At 39.9% G+C, this 27,500-nt stretch overlaps 3 protein-coding genes across 5 annotated transcripts in view; 2 read left to right on the plus strand and 1 right to left on the minus strand.

Annotated features, from left to right (window-relative positions):
• LOC101855030 (fucose mutarotase) overlaps positions 1-11,532 on the plus strand; it is a 12,725-nt gene extending 1,193 nt beyond the window's left edge. Inside the window, exons 2-6 of one of the 2 annotated variants that reach the window (XM_005101052.3) lie at positions 1,888-1,956; positions 3,451-3,521; positions 4,781-4,882; positions 8,937-9,010; positions 10,348-11,532. In XM_005101052.3, the coding sequence (XP_005101109.1) occupies positions 1,888-1,956; positions 3,451-3,521; positions 4,781-4,882; positions 8,937-9,010; positions 10,348-10,399 (368 nt within the window). In that variant the 3' untranslated portion in view covers positions 10,400-11,532. The remainder of the gene's footprint in view (positions 1-1,887; positions 1,957-3,450; positions 3,522-4,780; positions 4,883-8,936; positions 9,011-10,347) is intronic. The other variant, XM_035970448.1, reaches the window with a different exon arrangement.
• Positions 11,533-17,617: 6,085 nt separating this feature from the next.
• LOC101855426 (28S ribosomal protein S16, mitochondrial) lies at positions 17,618-24,095 on the minus strand. 2 transcript variants are annotated; one of them, XR_004858672.1, is made up of 3 exons: positions 24,050-24,095; positions 22,648-22,915; positions 17,621-17,837 (listed from the first exon to the last, which is right to left on the minus strand). XR_004858672.1 is itself a non-coding variant. In XM_035970449.1 (2 exons), exons 1-2 carry the CDS (start codon positions 22,901-22,903, stop codon positions 17,707-17,709), a joined length of 387 nt encoding a protein of 128 aa, XP_035826342.1. In that variant the 5' UTR covers positions 22,904-22,915; the 3' UTR covers positions 17,618-17,706. The 2 variants fall into 2 exon arrangements, 1 of the variants encoding a protein (XP_035826342.1); XM_035970449.1 differs by lacking the exon at positions 24,050-24,095 and having other exon boundaries at positions 17,618-17,837.
• Positions 24,096-24,387: 292 nt separating this feature from the next.
• LOC101855800 (26S proteasome regulatory subunit 6A-B) overlaps positions 24,388-27,500 on the plus strand; it is a 24,228-nt gene continuing 21,115 nt past the window's right edge. The window contains exon 1 of the mRNA XM_005101056.3: positions 24,388-24,538. Coding sequence (XP_005101113.1) covers positions 24,497-24,538 — 42 coding nt within the window. The 5' untranslated portion in view covers positions 24,388-24,496. The remainder of the gene's footprint in view (positions 24,539-27,500) is intronic.

Here is a 27,500-nt window from a genome sequence, read left to right on the forward strand (position 1 = left end):
CCACCAGATTTTTTTACACCCTGGATTAGTCGAAAGTGCAGAAATTGTTGCGCAATTATGCTTGGTGTACGTGTTATAATAGAATCTTAATGTAATTCGAGTAAAAAAACATGAATTATTAAAAAAACTATTTATTTGTGATGAATATTAGGGATTACGTCAGATTTGTTTTAAACAGTAATGAAAAAGAAAAGTGCTATACCACACACAATGTTGACTACATGATGAGACGGGAGTGAAAGGAAAAAAATAATTAATAAAAAAACAAACAATTTTCATAACTTTACAGGCAAAATTTTTGTAAAATTGTATATCTGCCCTTTCTAACCTGATACATCCTGACTGAAATGGAAACTTTAAAAAAAATCTTTCAGTTTCTTGGCACTTGTCATGATGATTACTGTCTCTATCATGGCACTGTACAGCACCAACCATACCATAACTCTTTTTTCCTCTGTGCTGAGTAACAAAGGCTGAAGATGAAAAAAAAAACCTCTGAAAAAGGCTGAAAGGACTGTGTGTAAAAATTACAACTTGAATTATCCCTACACCCTTTTAAATACAGTCAAACCTTATTATACGGCCCCCTTTTAACCACCAGCCTCCAATTACCACCAGGTCTTGCTAATATACACGTAAAGAAATGCCTAATAAACAGAGTATAATTTGGACCGTTACACCGCCATCCGCTAAAAGTCTTAGTTGTACGGTCCTTATTAAATTAACTAATGTAAATTTGCCCTGTTTCACTGCCAACAGATTTATTAGCTGCCACAGCTACTCACATACTAAGCATGGCACACATCCGGAGCTGCTTGAAAATCACACGTCTGTGGGAGTTCAGCTTATATGTAGTGTTTTTCTGCCGAGTGGCTCCTCATTTGTGCTGATTTAACTGATGATAAAATATAGAAAAAAAGAGAGAAAAAGAAATTGGAATAATTTTTTTTAACTGCCTGGAAAAAGAAACTTCAAAGGAACTGTCACGACTTCGGCCTTGTTGGTAAAATATTTTGGCATCACCAAATATCAGAACTGTGACGGAAGGGCTGGCTTTTATATTGAGAGGACTCAGGCTCAAGTATATTTGAAAGGTCTGAGGCTGCTCAAGGACTGATGAGTATCAGGTGCAAAATAATTTAATTAAAGTCTACAGGGTCCTTGACACATAAAGCCTCGCTTCAAATCCAGCTGAAATTTTCAATCTGAATTGGCTTAAAGTTCAGCTTGCACTGTACATGTATGTATGTAATTGGTTGCTACTCATTTTTCCCCTTTGCATGGAAAATGCGAAAGATAAATTTGTATAAAAATGAGTCAAAGACTGGCGACAGCTTGTCTCTAGTCCCTACTAGTCTACCAATAGTCAAGATGGCAACTGGTGCTAACTCGTTAAACCACCAGCCCTGCTGTATTGCCAGTTTTATGCTTGTGCCAAGGTAGTCAGTATAATGGGGTTTGACTGTGAATAATGCTAGTTCAACTTGCAAGTTCACCATAGGGTATTTTTTATAGGATAACTATGGCTGCTCTGTTGACTGCACTGTTAATTTCCAATGCCTCTCCATGACATTATTGTATCCTTTGCTGTTTCTGCTCATTCTCTAGCTTCTTATAACACTCTTATAACATTACTATTTTCCCATAGTATTCTGTAGGCCTATTTAAATATTTCATCATTTATGTTATTTATGTTCACTCTTTGATTTTGATAAATTTGTTTTGCATAGAGGAGATATCGGTGTGTCAAATTAATGAAAACAATCTGAACTTCTAATTTATGTTATTAAAATATCAAGACAATGATGTGCAATCTCCTAAATATATTTTTTTTAAAATACTGGTTTCTAAAGCAAATGTTTTTAATTTTTAAATTGCAATCCACAGTTCTTGCTGATGCACATTTTCCAACAGCTTCTATTTGTAAAAGTGGCCCTCAAGAAGTGAGAGCAGATGGTGAGATATATATGTTTTGCTTTTTAAATCTGTTTTATTAGAGGTGCATAATGATTCGAAAGAGTAGCTATCGGTATTGAGTCCTGCCTGCATTACATAGAATGACAGAATAAAATGGTTTGGCCACCTGTTACGTATGTCACCTGGCCAACCAGCCTCGAGAGCCTACTACACAAAGCACTCTGACTATAAAGGAAGATGAAGGTCACGCAAAACGTGGATCGAAGGTGTCAAGGAAACCCTGAGAAAACATAATATCACAACTGAAAGAGCTGTGGAGCTGGCCTACCGTAGAAAACTGCATCTCCCCTCAAGGCTTAACGGCAACAGAGGATGAAAAAGTAAAGTAAAGTAAGCCTAATGGTTTGGCCTCTTTTATTGCTGTTGTCGTTCACAGTTTAGTCTTTTGTAAGAACCAATTGTTCTTTGCTCCTTAGATGCCAAGAAAATGCTTCACTCAGAACGGTGATTTTATTTATCATTGTTGTGCAAGAAGGTGCATAGTCGAAATTGTCTAAGATAGCAGGGGCTCTCGTGGTGTAGATGTGCAGTATTCACCTTTCATTCAATTGGTCCCACGTTTGAAACCTGACAGTGACGGAAACATTTTCTTTTCTAAAATTTTATTCTCTCACATTTTTTGCGGTTCACTAAACATATAATTAGTTTTCTGCTTTAAATTTCACTTCCAGGTAGAAGTTTTGGACTTTGTCTTTTTTTTTTATTTAAAGAATAAAATATACAAGAGGGGAAGTGGGAAGTTGTCATTTGTACAGGTGATTGTCTTGGATAGGTGGCCGTTACAGCAGGTTTGACTGTATAGAATGATTATAACAGAACATTTGTTAGATAATCTAGGCATTTGTATTTTATCATAGAGTTTTGTGGTATTTTTAAGAAAGCATGAAACCAATGGGGTTGAACTTGCAGGATATGAATTGAAATCACCGCCATCCTCTTTGATTAGTCTGGTAAATTGTCAAGCACTCTATCTCTTTTTGACATGAATCATTACTACTAAAACTGATGAATGAGTTTTTTGAGACTTGATAGCCCAGTGACGTACATATTAATCTTCATTTATCCATGCCTTACAGCTTCTAGACATTTCTTCTTTAAAAAAAATATGTCCAGGATGAAATTTTTTCCAGTTTCCTTGCTATGCAGCTTTGGGTTGGTTGAGCTTTATCAAATTGCTCTTCATTAGGCCAGTGTCATTATACAATTGCCCTTATAAATAAATTTCTGGCGGTTTTCAAATAAAGACATTATACGAATAAAAATATCGTCAAGAGGCATTATTTTACAGAAAAGTTTGGTTCTGTTTCATTGTCACCCTTCCAGTTTTAAATATATTGAGAGCCTAAGTTAGGTTTTAAAATTTTTTTCTCAAATCATAAAAATATGACCTAGGTGCATTTAAGATGAAACAAACGATTACTAAAATTGCCATTAATATTGAGTCATTTTTGTTCCTTTTTATTTGTCTTACAGGCTTGCGTGCTACAGATTTGCTGAAAGGTGTTATGCAACTTCTTCCATTAGACCAGTATGAAAAATACCCGGTAGGTCCACCTGTTGCTCAGATTTCAGAATTCTTTTGTTATCATATACTATGAAATATAGATAGGGGCCTGTCTTTGTCCAAGAGTAAGAAATGAAGCATACTTAATGGCTTCACCTACAGATTTAATTGTTTTCCATGACAAATTTCTGTTGTAGAATAATCGATTTTGAAAGTTGCAATTATAGTATCTGAGTTAATTTGAAGCTTCCTTTGAGGGTGTAATTAAATTTATGATAAAAAAGTGAGAGGTGTTTTCAGTAATGGGCATTTTTAAAGTGAATTTCTGGAGGAAAAAGGATGTTCAAAACTTTTTTCTTTTATGCCATGTATCATTTCTTTTTCTTTTCTGGTTGATGAACATAACCGAAAGAGTCCCATGAATATTAAACTTTTGTATGCCAAGGGGGATCCTATTAGTTTATCTGTGTGTTGTCGGTGACGAACTCTGGGACATAAAAGGAATCTTTTTGGGGCTCAGGATGATTCCTGATCATCTCCTCATTATTGATTGGTTCTGACAGTAACTTTATTTTTATATATATATAACCATCTTAAAGCCTGTCTATTTGCCTTACTTTTGATAGAAAAAGTATTCATATATCTTGGATACAAGTGAAGATATTGGTGATTGAAGGAGGTGGGGGGCGGCTGGTTTGAGAGATAAAATTAGCGAACAAATGGCCACCAAAGTTGAGTTATTTCCCTAGCTTGAGAGTCGGTGGAAGCTAAAAATGTACATCTTTTGTGCTTTTAATTAACATTTTTCAGTATTAACCACACAGAGAAATATCCTTTAAAGGGCATGAAAGATGTTGAGCCAAAAAAACAAAATTTGATTAACATTCCCAAAACTGCGGAAAAATGCCTATTTCTTGACTTTCATTATTTTGACGAGTGTCTGATTTCACTATGCCGCCTCACATATTAGGCCTATCCGTACGCCCTGGGGTCATTTTGTACCTCCGGGGTTGTATTCTTCACATTTTTAGAATACTTCTAGTACGAAGATCTCTTTGAAACTTTCAGAATTTCTCAAGAAATCATTTTGATAGACTGCTGTGCAAAGCGTATGGATCGGATAAACAAGTTAATTTCTTCTTTGGAAGTGGTGGCACAGAATTCCCCATGTTCTTTTGATACGATAGTAAAACACAATGTTTGGATAGGGTTAATAATGCTTAGTTTATATAGCAAAATAGGCCTACTCCATTCTCAATGAAAACTTGAATAACAAACATGTTGTATGTTTTCCCATAGGTTGCCAGAATGGATCTTGTGCCATCAGACAAAGAGGCAGGTCTGAAAACGCCCATATGGGATGCCTATCAGCAGATCCTGAATGAAGCTGAAAAAACACAGGTTCCATTTTTTAGAAGTATTTCCTCTCAGTAGGGGTCAGCAACCTTTTCAGCCAAGCAGGCTACAATGGAACTCAGAGAAGGCCCTCTTGAAAATAGCGGTACATATAATGACAACGACAACTCAATGACAGTGTAACTGATCTTGATTTTTTACAAAATCAGCTTTGGTCATGTGGGTAATTGGTGGGTGTTCTTGTGTGGTTTGTTCCTTCCTAGGCAGAACGTTACAATGATTAAGTACAGGGGCATTAGTCTGGACAGAAACCCTCATAGGGCCAGAACCGGCCTGAAGGTTGGAGACCCCTGCTCCACTTAAAACAGAATCGGAGGACGGATTACAATTTAACTTTTTTTAATGATGGGAAAATGTATTATCAGGACTTCATTGTTTCCTATGGGCATAATATAATTCCTCAAAGGCAGTGGTGTGGCTCTCCAAGCGCAAATGCCGCCACCCTTTGAAATGGAGAAGGGATTTTTGAAAATGGGAATACGATTTTCCAAAACTTAACAAAATACTACAATATTCTCTTCAAACAAATCTCTTATTCAGTGTTCATCCCCAAGTACGCCAGTCTTTAGTTAAGGTGTCTATAATTAGACGGGAGGAGGGTGGGTAAGCCTTCCTTTGCCGGTCGCAAGGGTCTCCCAGCGTCTTTCGTTCCCTACGTCTGACGTCACTGAGGGCGCCGAGCCCAGATCTGTGCTACCTGAACCAGTGTCTATGCTTGATCCCATCTGGGTGTTCATTGTTTAGGTGTGAACCCTGGTCAAAATAATTCAAAATGATCTATAAACTATTTGAGTCAATCAGTTGAAAACAGGGTTTTCTTTCCAAGAATAGCAAAAAAGTTTCTTTCATACCCCATCCAGACATTTGACGGAAGACACAAGAGATATCCCCTAGAACATAACTCAGCCAGAAATGCTACAACAGGTACTCCCATCACACTAGAGATGTACTGTTGGGTCAAAGGGCCAAGATGGATTTGGCGCCTGTATGGTAGAGAGGGGATGGAGTGGTTACGAACTATCTAAAAATAGGTTTGACTGTCTGCTTTCTAGAAACCAGAGCTGCAAGTGAATCAGGGAATGGGGTCATTATGTCAAGACGCCCCGAGGGTAAAAGTGCATGCGTGTTCTTGACTGTGAATGTGTGCTTTTCTGTTGATCTGTGGGAAGTTATTGTTTTGTGCGTGATTATGATGTGATGTGATTGTGCGCGATTATGATGTGATGTGATTGTGCGCAACTTGAGCGCCGAACTTGGTTCTTTATCATCAGATCTCTCTCTGTATATAAAAGATTGTACCGGCACTTATCTATTCTTCTCGCATGAAAGTAGGTGTCCCTGTTTCAGTATTAAAATTAAACGAAGAGGCGTATATAGTAGGTCTACAGTTTATAGGCCTTTAATAAGTAGGCAATACTATTCGATGTGCATAAATTTGTTCTTGGCGCCACCTTCTCTGGAAATGACGCCATGCCCCTGCTCAAAGGTAATCTTTGAAATTCTGTACTGTCTACCCTTTTTATATTGTTCCACCAACTGCACACAAGTTGTAAAGGTGGCAGTTTCAAGAATAAGATGAAAATGTTTAAAAGCAGATTAATCATCGTATATATTACTACTGCAGATCAGAGTTTTAATATGGTGATAAAAAGCCTTGCGTTAAACTTTTAAAGACCTTTCTTTTTCAGTGTTATTGATTTTAAAGGTTGTAGTATCATTATCTTAAACTATATTGTGATTTCTGAAGTGAGTAAAAGAAACCGCATTTTAAATCCGCCAGTTTCCCCTATCATATTATGGAATATCCAGCTGATAATCGGAGGGCACCCTGGAAAGTCATATATTTTCTTTCCCTCTGTGGTTTATGTTTGTCTACCTTACCTTTTCCTTGCTTAGTGAATGCTATTGTGTTGATGTACAGTTAAGACCTGCTCTAATTGTAACTGCCACCTGTCAATGACAGTCACTTGTACTTGTAAATGACCCCTTCCCAGTTCTCCCCTTGCATTAAGAAAAATTATAATAACACTGCCCAAGAAGTCCACCTGTCTAAGACAACCACTTTTCACTTGATAATGGGTGGCTGTCTTGGACAATGTTGACTGTACTTCTCATTCTCTTGAATGAAATTAAATTGAACTTACTTTTTTTTTTTCACTTCTTTCTGCTTGTGAAAAGATATGACCTATGCAGCCAGTTGTTTACTCTCCTGAAGCCTAGACCAAACTGAGTGGCATTATACATACAGCTACAGTCAAAACTGTTTAAGACGGTCACCCGTTGTCCAGGAGAAAAGTGGTTGTCTTAAACAAGTGAATGTCTTGGACAGTGCCATTATAGTATTTAAAAAGTGCAATGGAGATTTGGGGGAAGGGGTGAGTGGGAAATGGTGGTTTGTACAGGAAATTATCTTGGACGGGTTGTTGTTACAGCAAGTTTCCCCCCCGGGGCAGTGCCACTGACTGTAGTGTCTTTAGGCCATTCCCAAAGGGGAGACATTTCTCGTTCAAGCACAGTAGAATTGTAAATGGGCTGATTCATGTCATGCTCATAACTGTGCCTGATCTACAACAGGGAAAAGCTGCTTTTTCTTTCCTAATCCTTACTATTGTCCTATTCCTCTACTTCTTTTGTATGTTTGTCACTCTCTTGTGATTGTGACCTGCTATTTCCGGGGTGCCTTGATAGCTGAAGCAGACCTTGTGCTGTTGAAGCTAGAGAGGTGAGCAGAGTAAGTCTGATTCCCTGTAAAGACTTCTCTGTTGACACCCACCCCTTGGGGGTCATATGACCTTATGCAATTGTGAGCGCCTTAAAACCCTCAACAACAAAAAAAGCAGGTTTGTGGGTGGTTGGTGGGTGCTCTGGTATGGTTTGCTGCTCCTTCTTTTTGATCAAACATCTATCGTCCTTATCTCCCCTCCTTCTATTTTGTATTTGTTACTCTCTTGTAACACCTCTAATCTTCGGCACTTATATGAGCTTATTGTGTTGCAAGTGCCGTAAAACTCTTACTAAAACAAAAGAGCTGGTTCGACTGTATTTTGCACTGTAATTACAGTATAACACAGGTATCTTGAATTTGTCGGGACCGGCCTCGGTGATCAGTGTTATGGCATCGGCTATGTCAGAGAATCAAGGGAAACAACAAAGATTGCTACTTTAGGGGCAAAACAATGATGAGCAACGATTTCGAGTTTGATCGGTAATGAGCCTACTGGTACCAAGACGGTTTATTTGTGCAGGTCAATGTGAGCGGTCTTTTGTCTGCCCCAATCGAACAGTGCCTTTTCAAATTTTCCAAAACATCAGCAATTTGATAGGATAAACTTTAAGCAACAGTAATCAACAACATGATGGAAACAATGCATTTCTACCCCGCCTCTCCCACAAACGCGCATTCCTTTGCAAAGAGGGGTGGGGAGGCGGATCGTGTGATGCACAACCCTTCCCCTCCTCCGCTCCACACAAGCTTAGATAGGCCTAGGGCTTATAATCATTGGGCATGCATGTGGAGCAGTGCGCTAAAAATAGCACAGCTGGCTGCTTCTGCAGAGGGGGAAGGTGGTATTTTACTGACCTTGCCTTTTTCTGTTGTTTTTAAAAAATTATTATTTTGTCTCAAATGCACTTCAAAGGACATTGACTTTAGACCTCTACAGCGGCGTAATTAGTTTGACTATTCCGCGTTTTTGTTCGAGCTTCGCGTAATTTTCTTACAAAGATAAAGGAGAAAAAAAAATGGGAACACACGCACAGTTCGACGGATGCATGATTTCGGGTCTTCTGTGTTCGACCAATCCGTGTTATACTGTATAGATAATAATATAAATAATGTACTTACACACTTACATTTCTGGGGTTTTTTTCCCTTTTGATTTTAAGGTTTGTTGATTGAAATACTACTGCTTGTTGTTGTAGTGTCGTTGTGCAGTAATGATATTGTGGCTTTTACCAACATATTATTTTCTTTTGGCAAAGACATTTAATGAGTAGAATTTGTATGCACCCACATTGCTTTTATCTTTTTTTTTTGTAGGTCCAAATTGAATATGTGGAGAGATTTGCCTTTTATGAAAGGGCAAAGAAAGCATTTGCTATTGTAGCAACAGGGTAAGTTCAATTAGAGCATAATTTTTATGTTTTATTTTAAATGTTTTATTTCATGAGCATGAGTTTAAAATCGATGTGTATGCTGAAACCACTGCTCATGTCTTTTACATGTTTATGGGTCACAAATTGCAAAACTTAAGCTTTTAGGGGGCTAGCTGTTGATGCTCACTACTATGTGCTCATTCTGATATGATTTGCTTCTTCTTTTTGCTCTCACTGAAGTCATCATCTGTTCCTTGCAAAATCTGTCAGTTAACCACAACAGCTACAGATGAAGTGAACTTGACACAAACATGTTGATCATAAGAAAGTGTTATTAAAAGAATTTGTGCAATTTTCATGGGTAAGCCTGACTGATCGCGGTCTGTAATATGTCGACAATAAAAATTATATGTAAGAAATTAAAACAAAATGAAGTTGATCGTTGGAGTTTAAGAGAGGCAACAGAGAAATGTTATTGTGATGGTGATTTGTTGATGTAAGAGACTTATTTTCAAATGCTTGTTTTATTGCCTGGCTTTTATTAGGAAGAAATTCAAACTGTTCCTGGTTTTCTTGCACATTATGTGAAGTTTTTGTTTTAAATTGGAACGAATCATAATATTTTACTAAATTTAAAAGGTGTTTTGTGCCCTCATTGACACACTTTAGACATTAAAGAGGCAGGCTTTGACCCTACCTGTCAAGGCCAACCAGGGTTGGGATGGATAAAAAGTTCCAGCAAAAAGACAGACACTCCAAAAAATTCTCTGACATGGGAATTGAACTCATGTCTCATGTATGCGAAATCAAAGCACCTAACTGTACACCACAGACGTAGGTCATTAATTTTGTCATATAGTAGGGTTGCTCATTTTACATAAATAGTTTGATTCTTCTTCGAACAATTATGATCAGCAGTCGCAATGGTTGTCTTATTTTATTTTTAGTGTATGTTTTCTTTTGTCAGAACATCCTTGTTGGAACATGTATAGGTGCATGAATGTATTTGAAAGGATTGTTGTACATTCAATGGGATGGTATGCATGAAACACCTCATTATGTCAGCTGTTGAAATTTTATTATTTTAGTACGGTATTATTTTAGGTTTTGTTGAATCCCAGGTTTCAACATGATGTTATTGAAATTGACATTAATAACGATAAATACCTTGAATTTAGATTCAATTTACATTTACATTATACTGACTTTGACAGATACATCTTTATACTATAGTAACATATAAAGACAATGGAGCAATGATGATTTTTTAACAATTCTATATAATATACTTGTATTAGGATATATTATTTTTGTAACTCTCTATCACTGCCTTTATTCTTTTCCTGTTTTCTCAGGGAAACAGAGCAGTATGCCAATATCATTTTGAAGAAAGGATGTCTTGTGTAGAGTTCATGTTTCACACATCCCAGTGTCGGGGAATAATGGCATAGCTGCTGGACTTTGGAGACCTCTTCCTTGAAGACATTCCTGATGGAGACTTTTCAAGTTTGCACTTTAATAGGGAACTGTCATCCTATCTGCATTAATGAAAAATGTGATTTACATTGTGGCAAATCTGTCCTCTGAGTAGTCTGAGAAACAAGAATATTGATAAAATGTGCCTTAGTTCATTAAGTATGGTAATGACAGAAATACGTACTGATACATGTGCATTCAGAGGACAATTTCATTGAAGTCGTTTTATCTAACAGAGGAAACTCCAAAACATGAGCAGCTGTGTAGTGTAACTGTAACTGTTCCGGGCATCATGCATTATCAAATTAAACATGAAAAAGGGTTTTTCCTTTGGTGAAGGAGCAGTTACCGGTAGATAGTACAAACTTTGTGAAAATTTGTGTTTATTGTCAAGAACCCTGGTAAATGGTTGCCCTCATTTTCCTGGATCTATAAAAATCCTCCCAAGTTTGTAAAATAATAAAGCTAATGTATGAAAAACAGAAATTTATGAAGCCTGGCACTAGCATGCCATAGACTGGAGGGAATATAAAATGTCATACTTTGGGATACATGTACTTACTTGTTTTTTTTTCTTCTGAGGAATATTCTTTTGTTGAAAATGGTATTGGTACCTACATACTGATCTCTCATCTCTTTTGAGGAGAAAGTTATGATGAATTGTGGTTGATGTGATCAATGTAGCCAGACTCATTTTTATTATAATTGCAATTGCTGTGGAAGCCATGTCTACCATTGAATATTCTGCTTTTTATTCATCATCATGTTGCTTATGTTTTACAATTATACAGAGAACGATGTGAATTATACTGCGTACTTACAAAAAATGTGCGCTACTAGAGATGCACTACAAAAGATGATGATGGAGAAGCACGTTTTAAAAAAATGTAATTGTCATGAGATGGGATTTACTTTTCTTTTTGTTTTTCAAGAGGTGGGATTTACTTTTATACTTTTTTGCTGTAAAATTAATAATTATGCTTTTTTGATTCTTTGTGAGAGTTTAAGGGGTGATCTCTCAATTTGTTGCAATAAAGTTGCGAAGGTGCTGATTTCTATCAGAATTCACGCTTTTTAGTTTTTTGTTAATTAATTAATTTACCTCTTTAGCGCCTATTGTTGTTATCGATCCAGCAACAGCTGGGCTCTCACCCTTCTTTCCAATGCCATGAAATGATAAGTGCAGGTTTGCTGCTGTTGCTGTTATGTTCCATAGAGTGTGTTGTCAATATTTGGTCTCGGAGGGAGAAGGGTAGCTCTGATGTCATTTAGGGCTGTGCAGTGGAACAGGTGATGATCCACACTCTCATTGTATAGTCACACAAGGGACACATTGGGGGAAGTTCTGGATTTTTTCTGTTCAAGTGGAAGTTGAGCTGTATTATATGATCTGTTCGTAGGCAGAAGATCATGGTCTGTTTCTTTCTCTGTAGGTGGTTGATATTGTCATTCCGTTTTGTTGTGGTCATATGTTTGAAAACTGCTCTGCCTGTCTTTCCAAAGGCCCATCTGATCATCCAGTCTTGTTTGTTGTTGCTTTTAATGATTTGTTTGCAGTGTTGTATGAAGTTGGAATGTTGGGGAGTTCCTGTCTTGATCCCCATTTGGCAAGTGTGTCTGTTCTGTAATTTCCAGGTATGTTTGAGTGTCCGGGAACCCACTACATTACATCATGTACCAAGTTGATGCCACAGATTGTCATCAGATGATGGGAGCCAAACAGTTTTTGTCAGATATTGGTTTAGATGATGGTAATTTTCTATTGCTTGCAAGTCTGATAGTGAGTCAATGAAAATCACAATACTCTGTGCTTTTCCAGGATGAGTATTGAGTGTCAAAAACTGCGGAGATGGTACAGTGCTGTTTCAGTTGCCATAATTTCTCTTCTGCATTACAGTTGCTGCATTTCTCTCCACAGGCTCTCACTGAAACTTCCATCTGGGAACTGTATTAGTATTCCATATCCGGGTTTGATCGTGCCTTTGAATGCTAAGCCATCTGTATAGATGTGTATCCAATTATTTAAATAGCTGTAGATTATTTGAGTCTTATGTGATGCAAGCATCAGCGTCCCTGGGTCTGAAGATTTTGTGCTCGTGTCTCTGAGAGATGTTGTAATGATAGTTTTTTTTTAAGATAGGAGGGAGGGATGTTTTGGTTGACTCTTTAACTTTTGGTTTCTTTTCTGTTTTGTGGTAGATGGTGACTAGAGCTGGAGTTCGCTCGATTAATCGAAGGCTTACGAGCAGGCTTGTGCTTTGCTTTGCCTCCCGCTCGCTTCCGGGGGAACTTCTGGTGTGTTCGCGGACAGTCTTGCCAGGTTGCGAGCATGCAAATCAAATCATATGTCTCAAGTGTCTTGCTGTGCTGCGAGCGGGATTTGAGACTTGATGGCCGTCCTCTGCTTGCAGGCCTTTGTGATTAATCGAACAGACTCCAGCTCTAGTGTCCCGCCGCGCAGTGACTCTGTGAGCGGGGTCTCTCTCTCTCTTTCTGACGTAAGTGGCTTCGCGGATTGCAAGCAGGGTGGTGGGAGGGGGGGTCTGACACGAGTGGCTTTGCAGATTGCTAGTTGGTGTGGACTTGAAGCTTAGACTAGACTCAACTTATCGTGCTAGTGATTTGATTTGATGGTTTGACCTCGTAATTTGAGTAACTTGTACTAGGGACTTGCGAGCACGAGTGGGTTTGCTACCGGGGTACAGCTCTAATGGTGACTCTCCATTAGTTCTGTGATTGTAGAATTTGTTTCTTTGGTTTCCATGTTTCTACAGTTGAGTCCACTTACAAGGAGTCCTTAAGTAACGAGAAGTCTGTTATAAAGACACATTCTAAAACCCTGTTTTTTTCCCTTCTATATCTTTGTATATAAAATACTGCTACAGTGGAATCCTGTTATAACGAGAGGGAGGGGACCAGAGCAAAATGTCCGTTATAGCAGGATTCTTGCTATAAGGGATCCAGTAATAAATTCAAGGGAAACTGTAAAGTAGGCCTAATCTATGAGTTTGTTGTTCTGTTTTTCCTTTTGCTATCTCCCCTGATGATGATTTGTTTCAACATGACCTCTAGGTCTTACTTGATCAAAAATCAAATCAGGTTTCTTTCTCTAGCGCTAGATCTAGCGATGTGGACTGACAGCTTGGCGTTGGCGATCAGAAAGAAAGGGCTCTGGGCTAACTCGCCCGCTGTGTTTTCCCCCACCCCACCCCACCCCACCCTGTTGTGCATTCTGTCTGCTTGCGCACGTCACACATTCGCTTCATCCATCACATTGCTGTGACCTCTCCATCCCTGCATCGGAGAAGTGAGAGGCATGGTAGGCCTTGATAATCTAAACTAGGCTTATGCTGGCCTATCACGCGATGCGTTCTGCTTGTCTCAATTGTCTGCGAATGCCGCACCCTCCCTACTCAGTTGCTCTGGCCTTCATTGTTGACGCACATGGGCTCTCCTATTCTTTGTTTTGCTAGATCACCAACAAGTTTCTCAAACTGGCGAGCTTTTGCATTATGTATAATTGGCCCATGCGCTGCGCACAGCAGCAGCAATATTCCGCTATATAACCGACTCGCATGTTTGTCTGATAGCGCTATAGCAGTATTTTATTTACAAAGGTAAAGAGGAGAAAAAAAACGGGGTTTTAGAATAGTGCCTTTATAACAGACTTCTCGTTTTTTCCGGACTCGTTATAAGTGGACTCCACTGTATTTCCCTTAAATTTATTACTGGATCCCTTATGATATAACGAAAATCCTGCTAGAACGGATATTTCGCACCAGTCCCCTCCCTCTCGTTATAACAGGATTCCACTGTGCTAATTTCCTGTTTGGCTGATCGGGGCACATTCTTTTGGTTCTTTCGTGTAGCTCCTGGGGTCATTTTGTACCCCCTGGGTTGTATTCTTCACATTTTAGAATAGGCCTACTTGTAGTACGAAGATCTCTTTGAAACTTTCAGCATTTCTCAAAAAATCATTTTGACAGACTATACGAATCGGATGGTCTTTATTTCTCCTTGTTCTTTATGCTCTCCTCTTGGCTTTTTATGGTTAGACTTTGGTCAAGTTTGAGTCCTAGGTATGTTGGTTGTTCTTCAACTGTGATCTTCACTGACTCACTATCAGTCTTGCAAGCAATAGAAAATGATCACCATGTAAACGAAGACTTGACACATATACTGTTTGGCTCCCATCATCTGATAACATTCTGTGGCGTCAACCTAGTGATGCAGTGGATTCCCGGACACTCAAACATACCTGGAAATGACAGAGCAGACACACTCGCCAAAAGGGGATCTAGACAGGAACAACCCAACATTCCAACTTCATACCACACTGCAAAACAAATCATTAAAAGCAACAGCAAACAAGATTGGATGAACAGATGGGCCTTGGGAAAGACAGGCAGAGCAGTTTTCAAACATATGACTACAACAAAACGAAATGACAATATCAACCACCTTCAGAGAAAGAAACAGACCACGATCTTCCGCCTATGAACAGAACATATACAGCTCAACTTTCACTTGAACAGAATAAAACCAGAACTTCCCCCAATGTGTCCTTTGTGTGACTATGCATATGAGACAGTGGAACATCACCTTTTCCACTGTACAGCCCTAAATGACATCAGAGCTACCCTTCTCCCTCCGAGACCTAACTTCGACAACACACTCTACGGAACATTACAGCAACTGCAGCAAACCTGCACTTATCACTACATGGCATTGGACAGAAGGGCGAGAGCCCAGATGTTGCTGGATCGATAACAACAACAACAACAACAACTTCTTTGGGGAAATTTTCATAATTTCCTATCTTCAGTTGTAGCACCTGTAGTGGTTGCAGTAGTAGCATTTTTGTGTGAAGTGCAAAGCATTACGTGTGATGCATGTATGTATGTGTAATTTTGTTTAAAAGTAAATGGTAAACCCTGTTCAAAAAGTGTATCACATTATAAATCATGCCACTTACATGATAAGGGACAGCTGTCTACTATCAGTTTTAATGGAACAAACTTATGGAAATAATGTTGTGTGTATCAACCTGTTACTAGTTACATGTATTTGTTATACCATGTTCTAGGGTAATGAGAACACCACAAGCTCAAACAACACCCAGGGGTGAATGTTGATTTACTATGGCAACACTTTTTGATACATACCAGCATAGTTTCACACTTTCAAAAGTGAATGATAATAGTGATTGTGGAAAACAGCCTCCTGTTTTTAATTATGACAAATGAAAAAGGAGATATCTTGGCTACCAGCAGGGTACAGTACACTGATGAAGAGAGATCTCAACGTCGACCTCAACTGTGTGGGATACATGCTAGTTAATTTAATTTAATTAAGCCCTTGAAGGTTTCCGTTTACCCTTTCTTCAGCACATGGTTTGCTATTCAATAATATTGTGAAGGCACGAAAGTATAACCCAGACAAACAGAACAAAGGACAGTAAAGTAAGACTATTCATAGAGAGAAAAGGAGAGAAAAGGACATAAATTCAGACACCATTTGGAATTTTGAACATCTCTGTTCTGATAATAATTAAAAATGAATCAGTTGTCGGCCAGAAGTGCATTCATTAGAGCAACTGACACATCATACACAACTATTGTCCTGCCAGTGCCACAGTGCGCTGACTTTCAGGTACTTTATACTTTATGTCGTATACGGACCAGTCTGTCCAGTAATAGGGTAGAAATGAATTCTTAATTTTGCCCAGATTCCAATTCCCCAAAAAGCACACGAGATAACTGAGTTGTTTTTTTGGGGTCTTTTTTGTCCTCTGAAAATACTGTTGCTAGATTCCATTTTTTCTGCACGAGCAAGGAAAAAAACCAGTACAGTAGTCTCCACCCAAGATCCCAGTGCTCCGGAGCAAGGAAAATGTGGGATCTTAGCCGATGCACCAAGAGAAAAATCCACTGTGACCCTTAGTTCCACAACTGGTAAAATGGTCTCCCTTTACACTAAAATGAACTGACGTGACCCCAAAGTGGGTTATGACTTATGGCGAACAAAGAGTGGTCAGCTGAGATGACCAATCACAGTGGCATGAGGCATGCCATTTTCACTTATTGCGAGTCTCAAGATCTTATCCGGTTGTTCCTCCCCTCTACCTGTCCAAAATTTATAGTTTTCCATCTTTGACCGAGTTCCCCCTACTTTGTCGCTACTCACCATTGGGCTGGGTTTTGACCATACCAATTAAAATTTAGTGTGTCTCACTAATTCAGGAGCAGAAACAACTACAAATGTACTGAAATGGTCAGGGAAGAGTTCACAGTTTGATGTGATCCCGCCTGGAGCGAACTTGTAGGCCCTATCCACCCAGTGTGCTGCGATGTAAGTTTAGGTGGATAGCTCATATTTTAGTACGATGGTTGGGGAAAAACAAACACCTCGACAATTCCCACCATGGTGTGATCCCATCACAGGCAAACATTGTACTGTTGCATCAAGATTTACAATAGACATGCTATCACATTCACGAGAGTGACTGATCTGTGACAGGACAGTCAGTTCAAGTTCAATGAGAGCAAATTTTCACTCTTGGTTGATCTTTTGTGCCGCCTGGGTTTTGTACTGTAAATTATGATCTGAAATGTGGGATCTTAGCTGAATGTAAACCTTCAGAGTGGGATCTCAGAAAGCCTACAAAAGACCATGGTTGGACAGCAGGAATGGAGAAAATTTTAGAGAAAAAAATATTCTGTCGTTGTCAGGTTACGGACCGGGACCTATTAAATGAGAGGCAAACACATTAACCTCTAGACCACGAGAGCTATCGGGTGAATATTTATCGAGTACTATATATCAAGTCCTTCTGCTAGGATGTTGTATCCCTCTCAGCCGAGGATGGCCCTGACAGGCAGGATCGTAGCTCATCTCCTAAATGATCTAAATTGTATCAAAAGGGGCATAAAATCACATAAATTAACTGTGTTCCGTTTAATAAAACCCCACTGTAACTACAATATATAATACAAGCCACCTGGCAGAGTGAATCATTCCATGTTGCATGTTTTCGCTCAATACTATGATGCAACAAGGCAGATTGATTGACTAGACTGACATCCTAAGAAACTCTGCAATCAAAATTAAGAGAAAGAGCCAAAAGATAAATGCTTGAATTTCAACATACTGATTTGTAATTTGTAATGGTATTTATTTGAGGGACATGCAATCCAACAAAAAATGACATGTTACTATTTACAATAATGTATCAACAGTTATTGACTTTTCTCTGTGTCCTCCTCCTGTAAATGCTCCTCTGTATCGTTTGTCGCTGCTTCCATCTTTTTTCTGTTTCGTTTCGCGATAGTGTAGCTCATTGGGAAAACTGGCAGTAATCCTCCAAGACCTGAAATATGAGGAGATTGACTGTTATTATGACTTACAGAGCTTGCCACTAAAACTGTCACCAAGTATTGGCCAAGGGAAAATTGCAGGCAAAAGGAGGAGTAGATCAATAAAATCTTATCATAGTCATAGAACATGGCAATTTGGACAGAGCAATCGAAGGCTCATGATCCAAATGACCAGTGAAGATAGAGCAAATTGAGACCACTGACATAGCATGCATTGGCAGAGACCTTCAATGATAAAGAAGCTGGAAGTTGAAATTGCCTCTGCAGACTGATGTGGTGTATCATGTATGGACCATGGACAAACCAAATGTTTTGCAACTATCGAAAACACTTCGGTCTGAGTTTGATCATATTATGGTTTAGCAATAAAACCCCCAAGATGCTTCATTTGACTCACTGCTATGCATGTGGTGGAAAGTCTCCCTTTACTCTGTGTTGATACTGGTCCACTATGTCCATCTAAAATGTACTGAAACTAAAAGTAATGGAAGTTCAGTTCACCTCTCTATAGATAGTGCTTGTCAGTGTACCAGTACTCACTGTTACTTTTGAAACACCCCAGAGGTGGGATGTAGAGAAGGGCTAAAGGGCTTGATTCCCCCCAGTACTCTTTCCCTATTAGAAGTAAATGAATGTTTCTTAATTAATTTACCCCTTCCTCAGAGATAAAGAGTTTAAGTTTATCTGATTTCATAACATTTTGCCCAGGCTCATTTCTAAAGGTTCATTTTTATCTTGGGCAACTCATATTGTACAATGGAAACCTGATATAACAGGAATGGTGGGACTGCAGGAGAAGTCCTGTCATATCAGATCCCTGTTAAATAAAAAAGCAAGGGAAGTCAGCATTTGTGGATAAATTCAGCTGTATTTATTCATGGGTAGTATCCCTTGACACAAGTACCCTGTGCATGACACATTACGAGTGCGTGTAGCTAGGCTTAGGGCTACATCGAAGTCTGCAGCACACCGCAGCCCTCTCTTGTTTCACCTGCTGCATGTGCTTGCTCCATCACTGCGTTACTCTCTCTCTCTTACTTTTTACACATTGTTAACGAACCTTTGTTCCTGCTATAACCGATTGGGCTCCGATGAGGCCCTGTTATTGCCGATAACTTTTAATAATAGACACAAAGTAGGAAAAAAACGGGGAGTAAAAAAATCCCTGTTATTACCAGATCCCTTTTATTACGGGGCCTGTTATATTATTATGGTTTCCACTGTAGACTGTAGATGTAACATTAATGTGTCAGATGATGCAGAATTTATTTAGCTTAAAACTGATGCTGCATGAGTGGGTATTACAAGCCTCAAACATGACATTTTCAAGTTCCTTTTGGATGCCATTGTATAAATTTATAAATAACTCCCTTACTTAAACTTTTTCTCTAACAGCAACCTTCATTGCTGCACTTAATTGTCTGACAAATTTTTGTTGCCAATTCAAAAAGACTGAGACAGGCCAATAATTTCATGTGTGTGCATCCCTCCTCTCTTTTATCTCTATCTCTCCACAAAACTTGCTTGGGCCAAACATGCACTACAAGAGTACAGGAGCCCAGTTCTTACGGTACCAAAGATCGAGCAACGCGAGGCGCACACTACACACCAGCGCAAACTTTGTTGCAGCATCCTTGTAAGGCCTGTTTACGGCTGCTTGCTGGGGAAAATGTCTAGCGAGTTGATTATGGCAAGCTCATGGACCTCCTGATGGAAATGGATGTTGACCCCTGGTGGGTACAATGGATTCCAAGGCTCTGTTTGAGAGGAAGGTGGCGATGGATGTCAGACCAAATAGTGATTGCCTCAGGACTGCCACAAGGATCAGCCTTATCACCGGTCCTGTTCAACATACATCCAAAATTGCCAGGATCAGTGTAAGCGGAGCAGGAAGAATCCTAACCTTTGCAGATGTGATGGTCTACGGACGAGGTCATGATAGGCTAGCGGTTGGACGGATGCTACAGGACAGGCTCAGCATGGTCGCAGATTGATGTGAGGAATACAATGTGGCCATCGGTCCAGGCAAAGCACAGGTCATCTGGTGCTCACTCAACAACCGTATTGTGAAAGATCCTACCCCTCCAATTGTGTTTGAATACTTTCTCGTAGACAGACAGTATGAGTTGGAGTACCTGGGAATCACTCTGGAAAGGACACTTTCTTTTCGAAAACATATTGACAATGTTGCTGTCAGGGCTCAGAAGGGCATTAACGTAGTGAAGACCTTGGCTTCAGTGGGAGTTCTTTTTCTCCTAATGCAGCTGGTGGTTCTGTCAGTCATAGACTATGGTCTGGGCATCCTCTCCTTGTCCAAGACTCAGATAGACAGGACGGAGAGAGTACAGAATGCAGCTATGAAGGCAGTCTTGGGTTGCACAAAGGACACCCATGTTGTCTGTATGAGATATATCCTGGACCTGGTCAGCATCAGAGTGAGCCATAAGGTGGCACAGGCAAAGCTGTACTTGAATGTTTTGGGAGACCCTATGCAACCTCTGCATGACAATCTGAGCAGCATCAAAAGAAATAGAGTCAAATGGGGCAGCTCATGAATGGCAAAAGTTGAAAACTCCTTGAGGAAAGTTTGTGGCATCGATGAAATATGCAGTGGAAAGGAATGGTTTGAACACAGCCCCGATTGCAGAAGCCTGGCCAACGTTCACATCACTAGGCTGTCGTACCAAGGCAGACCGACGCATCTGCAAAATTGTTAATTTTTGCATCTTCATTTAAATGGACGCCTATACTAGTGGTGGGCAAAATTCGGATAACATATCCGGATAACCGAAAAATTCTCAATGAAACGTTTTATCCAAAGACTCTTAAACTCTCTGTCCTGACCCGTTTGTCGAAGTGGTTCTAACCCATTTGCTGAAGCGGTTCATAATGCACTTAATTGCCAAAGAGGTGCACTTACATATTATCCTAATTTTGCTAAAGCGACTCATTGTCCAGCCCTAGCCTATACCCATTCTGCATCATGTGTTAAAGGCTGGAAGACGTACTGCACTACAAATACGATATATTTCACTGTGGCAAACAGACGTAACTGAAGGGCCATGCCCATATTTCCATTGGCAGCGTGACGTAACTGAAAATCATAAAAAGTGCAGATACGTCGCTCTGCCTTGGCACAGCAGTATGGGTCGTGAAAGACGGGAATGTGCTGCTGTCATTAACGACAATGACATTATATGACAGTTAATTGATGAGCACTCTTAAGCCAGAGAACCCAGTGATCTACATGGATGGATTGGTCAGGAGGGGTGAGAGAAGTGGGTGGGGTTTTCTGGTGTACAATGGGAACAAACAGGTTTATATAGCATGTCAGGGGTCACAGAAAGATAAACTTCAAGCATGAAAATGGAGATTGAGGCCGTAACAAGAGCGCTAGGCTGGTTTCAAAATACCCAAGAACTACCCATCTCATTATTGTTACAGACTCCCAGAGCATCCTGCGAAGGGTTGAGAAAGGGCTGCTTCAGAGTGAATGGATGAACCCAATACAACACTCATCACTTAGAGCCATCGCATGGATATTCTGTCCTGGGCACTCTGGAGTGAAGGGCAATGAGGAGGTTGACAGGCTGGCAGGCAGTGCTGTGGTTGATGGTGAGGTGAAATTTGACAAAGGAGAAGTGTTGAAGACCCTGGAGGAAAAGTTGCGGGATGAGGAAGACTGGGAGACAGCAGAACACCAAGCAATCATCAGGATGAGGGAAATGGGGATAGAGAGGGGAGAAGGAAGAAAGGAACGATTATCTAGAAAGGAAAGACGTTGCTATAATCAGACAGCCACTGGAACAATCAGTCCAGTGTGCAATTACGTTGTTGCCCAGGACAGGTAATACAGGTAAAATAATACACTGTGCTCCCCTTCCCTTTGAAAATTCAGTTAGCAGCAATACCTCCCCCTCTTTTTCACCAAGCAGCAACCAAGGCCTACTTCCCCAAGGGGTTGCTAACTGTAAGGCGGAAAGCATTGTACTTATAAATCAAGTGCTCTCTTGCACATGTTTATTCGGCAGTTGTAGTTGTTCACGGATCTACGTTTTCAGACCATAAGAATGCAACTCTCTCTCTTGCCCTTTTTAACTCCCAGTGGAGCACAGGCCATCAACAGCATTACTCCAGAGAAGCCTGTCCTGAGCATCCTTTTCTATCTGTTTCAATGATGTCCCCGCTTTTATAAGAATGCATGCCGGTAGTAAAATTATAATTAAATAATTTAACTGAGATTAGGAAGCTAAGCATTACATCATTACATTACAGGACCAGTGTCTATGATGGTGTAATGGTCAGGTGCTTCGCTGTCACATTTAGAAGACCGGTGTTTAATTCCCAAAAGTGGAGAATTTTTATTGAGTAGCTCTGCCTTTCTGCAGGAATGCTGGAATTCTCTCTGTCAAGGCTGGCCTTAAAGGCTGGATCAGGGGCCCGCCTTATAAAGGGTCTAAATTGTGTTGATGGGGGTGTAAAATCACATGCGTTAAAAACATTTAAAAATTATGAAATACTGGAATGAAAAAAGGGTATGAGTAGAGAGAGTTCAATTTATAAACTCATCAAACCACCCCACCTCATCCCCTGCCAAAAACTTTTGTGTTCCGACAATGTAAAGATCATAATGACTAAATGCCCTCAACATTTTACTCACTGCTTCCTTTATGAAATTGTTGTAAAAAAGAAACCAAGATGGGTGGTTACAGAAGAAGGATAAAAAAAAGGATCTCCAATCCCAGTCATTTGTGCACACTAAAATCCAATTTTGTACAGTACCGGTATTTAAAGTTGGCTTACCTAATAATTTTTCTACAGGCTTGCTGAGAGCAACGTTGTTAGCAAGGTGGTATTTTATTCGTTCGATGTCCAGGGAAACAAGTTTTTCATTGTGAATGTTTGGCATGGAATCAAATGTTCCCAACTGTTCAAAAGGAGGTGCATCTCGAGGTCTTGTGTTTTTTGTAAGAACGATGTGATAAAAGGGTCTGTTTGTGCAGCCATGTAATGCCAAGCGGATGATATCAAATGATTTCCGTTGTGGGAGCCGGGGCATCCTTCAATTGATCTGAAATATTAAGCATTAGAAAAAAATTAATCCAAAGAAGAAGAGATTGTAACAGCCATAAACTCAAAACTCTATCATTTTTCAGTTGTTATGAGCAATTTATTCATTGGACTTTGACAATTGAGTCAATCATGTTAGTCACTTAAGATATATTTGGGTGAGAAAGTACAGTAGGCTTCAAATACACATGTCATTTAACTCATAAACTTTACATATGGCAGTGTTTTTTCTTTATTTTAAAACAAAACTTCAGGAAGGCCTACAACAGCAAATCAAAGAGTTAAGTAATTATTAGAAACACCAGAAGGCTAACCAGGCAACAGGCTATAGGAAAGACGGAGTGGGTAATAGGAAATGAAAAGCAAAATCAAAGAGAGAGAGAGAGAGAGAGAGAGAGAGAGAGAGAGAGAGAGAGAGAGAGAGAGAGAGAGAGAGAGAGAGGGAGAGAGAGAAAGAGAGAGAGAGAGGGAGAGGAGAGACCAAGAGAGAGATACAGAGAGAGAAGGGGGAGGGAGGGAGAGAGAGAGAAAGAGAGAGAGAGAGGGAGAGGAGAGACCAAGAGAGAGATACAGAGAGAGAGAAGGGGGAGGGAGGGAGAGAGAGAGAAAGAGAGAGAGGATGGGGAGGGAGAGAGAGAGAAAGAGAGAGGGAGGGGGAGGGAGATAGAGAGACTCTGAGAGAGAGAAAGAGAGAGACTCTGAGAGAGAGAGAGAGAAAGGGGGGGGGGGGGGTAGAGGCCTGCTGTTTTCCCCTGCATCAGCCTAGTCTTCACCTCCTAAGGAGATGCCTCAAGTTTAATGTTTAAAGTAAAGACGTAGGCCTAAATCTACTAGATCTAGAATCTAGTCTCTAGATTAGTATATTTAACTTTTAAGTTTTAAAAGTTTTGATACCAAGTCGACAAATCTACAGGCCACAACAATATCTAGAATCTATATCTAGATCTATATCTAGATCTATTATAATCTACATCTATATATCAAGATGATCTCTAGGTTATTCTAGGCCTACCGAACGAACAACAACACAACCAGTGTCCACAGCCTGTAGACCATGCCAAGACAAAGCATGGATTGAAAAAAGGCACACTAAAATTAAAACAAAAAATACTTAAAATAGGACCAGCGGGTATACTTTTCAGTGCCGTCGTTGTTGCCCTGAATTGCTAGACTGGACTGGTTCCACTGTTCCACCTTCATTCAACTTTCACTATTTCAGAAGACCTTTTTCTTTACATTCTTGGAGTGGGAGTAGCTTCCCTTCAATTTTCATCTGCCAATTAAGAATTTATGTGAAAGCGGTCACTCAATTAATTTCCTTTTATTTCAAACACAAATAACAGACGAATTCGTTGTTCTGTTGTGTATATTTATTGAATATAACACATTTAGTAAAATGAGATTCATCTATTTTAATTAAACTGCTAAAAACAAGCATTCAAATCAAAGTTAAAATATTAAATAACAACCAATAAAATCCTGGCATACTAAGACGAATAGTGTCGAATCACTCGGGAGTCAACGAAATCTCTATTGTTATTGGAATTTACAGAGGACTGTCGCAGAAGTATTTAACAAAAACATGTCATCACTAGAAGACAAATCTATTTGGGATGATGGGGAGGTAAAGTTTATTGTATTTACCTGTGGGTTTTACACAAAGCAATAATTAAATGCCGGCTTGTTATGCCAACACTGCTGTGGTTGTTGATGCCAAGCATATTATCGATAAATGGTTGAACGAAGGAACTAACGTCATAGTGTATGAAGTAGGCCTCAGGCTTAGTGCCTTAGTCTAGACATCTAGTTTTGTTGTAATTAGATCTAGATTTCCAGAAGAAAGTTTGTACAGTAAGTACTAAACAGTGACCTATGCTAAATGTCTAGGTTTGTTTGATCAATGTTTTATTGTTACTTGGCCACCTCTATTCTCACCCTGGGCCCTGGGTGAGAATAAGTGCAGGCGAGTCTTTTGGCTTCTATTCTCACCCGGTGCGCGTTCACCGTTATAGCCTAGATCTAGGCCAACAAATTTTGCGTTGACCCTAAACCACAGAATTCTACACTGTGATAACAGAAAAATTGTAGAATTCTGTGCCGTGAACAAACGTTCCATTACAACTGTAGCCTACTAAAAGTAAAAGCGTACAATTTTGTCTGTGGGCAGTGGAGAGAGAGAGAGAGAAAGAGAGAGAGGAGTAGCGCGAGAACTTCTGGTTAAAACAAAATGGCGACCCGCGTAGTTCGGCTCGATTCGAAAAGTTAAATAGCCGTAACATCTTTGTAGCATAGCTGCCACTTTCCCGCTATATAGCGGAAGGGAGTGGCTATTCTCATCCGGGGTGAGAATAGAAAAACGATCTACCTCTCACCCCGGGTGAGACTTGCGACCGTAGGCTATTCTCACCCGGTTTGAAACAGGACCTGTTTTTCCTCATTTCGGAATACTTTCTATCGATGTGGATGATCAAATTCATAAAAGCCAAGAAAAAATTACGCTTAGCACAAAAGTAAGCTAATTTGATCGTCTTCAAAGATGCTATGGCTATTTCACTGTTCGAATCGAGACGAACTACGCGGGTCGCCATTTTGTTTTGCCCGGAAGTTCTCGCAAGATCTACTCCTCCCCTCTCTCTCTCTCTCTGTCTCTTTCTGAATACTGTCTATCGGTGTGGACGATCAAATTGACCAAAACAAAGTTAAAAAATGATGTTAAAACACAAAAGTAAATTAATTTGGTTGTCTACAAAGATGCTACGGCTATTTAACTTTTCGAATCGAGCCGAAGTACGCGGTTCGCTATTTTGTTTTGACCGGAAGTTCTCGCGCTACTCCTCTCTCGTCTTCTCTCTTTCTCTCTCTCTCCACTGCCCACAGACAAAATTGTACGCTTTTAGTAGGCTACAGTTGTAATGGAACGTTTGTTCACGGCACAGAATTCTACAATTTTTCTGTTATCACAGTGTAGAATTCTGTGGTTTAGGGTGAACGCAAAATTTGTTGGCCTAGATCTAGGCTATAACGGTGAACGCGCACCGGGTGAGAATAGCCAAAAGACTCGCCTGCACTATTCTCACCCAGGGTGAGAATAGAGGTGGCCATAGCGGAAACTCCGCTTCATCTAGCTTTTCCTGCTACTTTCCGTTCTTCTAGGCCGAGCGTTAGTTTCACTTTGTTTATTGTGGAGCAACAAAGTGTCGATCTGGCATCGGGACGTTAGCGCGCCGAGTTGTCATTGAAAATGGCGGAAATTCGAGAGAAGTTGATGCAGAATGCAAAAATAATTATAAGGAGCTCCGCTTGCTGCACTTTGCGTTTGGTGCGATAAAGAAATCGCGGCCCGCGGCACTCCTGTACAATTGCGGTCCCGTTTGTTTACATGACGGCTATTGTCTATTGTGGCTGTTGAAGTGAATTTAGATCTAGATCTAGATAATCTATCTCTAGATCTAGATATAATCTAGATTTACACATATTTAGATATCTAGATCTAGATTAGATAGCCTAGGCTGTAATTTTAATTCAGGTTAGATCTACACTCTACAGAGGGACTATACTAAGTTAAGTGCAAACGGGACCGCAATTGTACAGGAGTGCTCAGTACAGCGGCAAAGGTGTTGCCTCCTTGATCCAATACTGCGCGCGCTCTACATCGATGTACAAGTTTAAAGAGAAAGAAATCTTTTTATAAGACACCAGCTTGCAACAAACTCTGGATTTTTAGTCACCAAGTCCAAACTGTGTCAAATTGACTCAAATGCTTGTTAGTCTACTTAGTGCCTTTGTTGGGTTGTTGTTGTTGTTTTTTTTTCAAATATATTTTAATTCAGTTGCCTATGGTTAACAAATATGACAGTTTTCCCTTCCAAAACCATAGGCTACATTTTCCAGTATATATTGCCTCTGGATCTCACTGGTTTTACTCCAGCCTTCGGAGAGCACGCGTCCGCGTTCGCATGAATTTCCTCCTTTTTTGAAATTCCTGAGTGGCAGCTATGTTGTAGACAACCAAATTAATTTACTTTTGTGTTTTAACATCATTTTTAACTTTGTTTTGGTCAATTTGATCGTCCACACCGATAGACAGTATTCAGAAAGAGACAGAGAGAGAGGGGAGGAGTAGATCTTGCGAGAACTTCCGGGCAAAACAACATGGCGACCCGCGTAGTTCGGCTCGATTCGAACAGTGAAATAGCCATAGCATCTTTGAAGACGATCAAATTAGCTTACTTTTGTGAATTTTTTCTTGGCTTTTATCAATTTGATCATCCACATCGATAGAAAGTATTCCGAAATGAGGAAAAACAGGTCTTGTTTCAAACCGGGTGAGAATAGCATACGGTCGCAAGTCTCACCCGGGGTGAGAGGTAGATCGTTTTTCTATTCTCACCCCGGACGAGAATAGCCACTTCCTTGTTACTTAGTGTTTTGTTGTAATCTTAGGACCTGAGTTAAATCAAGCCAGTATATATTCTCTTTTGAAGTGTAGGCTATACAGACCCAGTAACCGGGAACTAAGTCACGAAAAGTATACAGACCCGGTAGGGGAACTCCTGGTGATCTTATACTTTAGCCTTTTGCACGTT

The sequence above is a fragment of the Aplysia californica genome, unplaced genomic scaffold (assembly GCF_000002075.1).
Source record: "Aplysia californica isolate F4 #8 unplaced genomic scaffold, AplCal3.0 scaffold00269, whole genome shotgun sequence".
Taxonomy (NCBI): Eukaryota; Metazoa; Mollusca; class Gastropoda; order Aplysiida; family Aplysiidae; genus Aplysia; species Aplysia californica.

Coding starts and splice junctions, on each gene's coding strand:
- LOC101855426 (XM_035970449.1), bottom strand. CDS start 22,903: ATGCCCCGGCTCCCACAACGGAAATCATTTGATATCATCCGCTTGGCA. Junction 17,838..22,647: donor GCCTGTAGAAAAATTATTAG/GTAAGCCAACTT, acceptor CTCATATTTCAG/GTCTTGGAGGATTACTGCCA.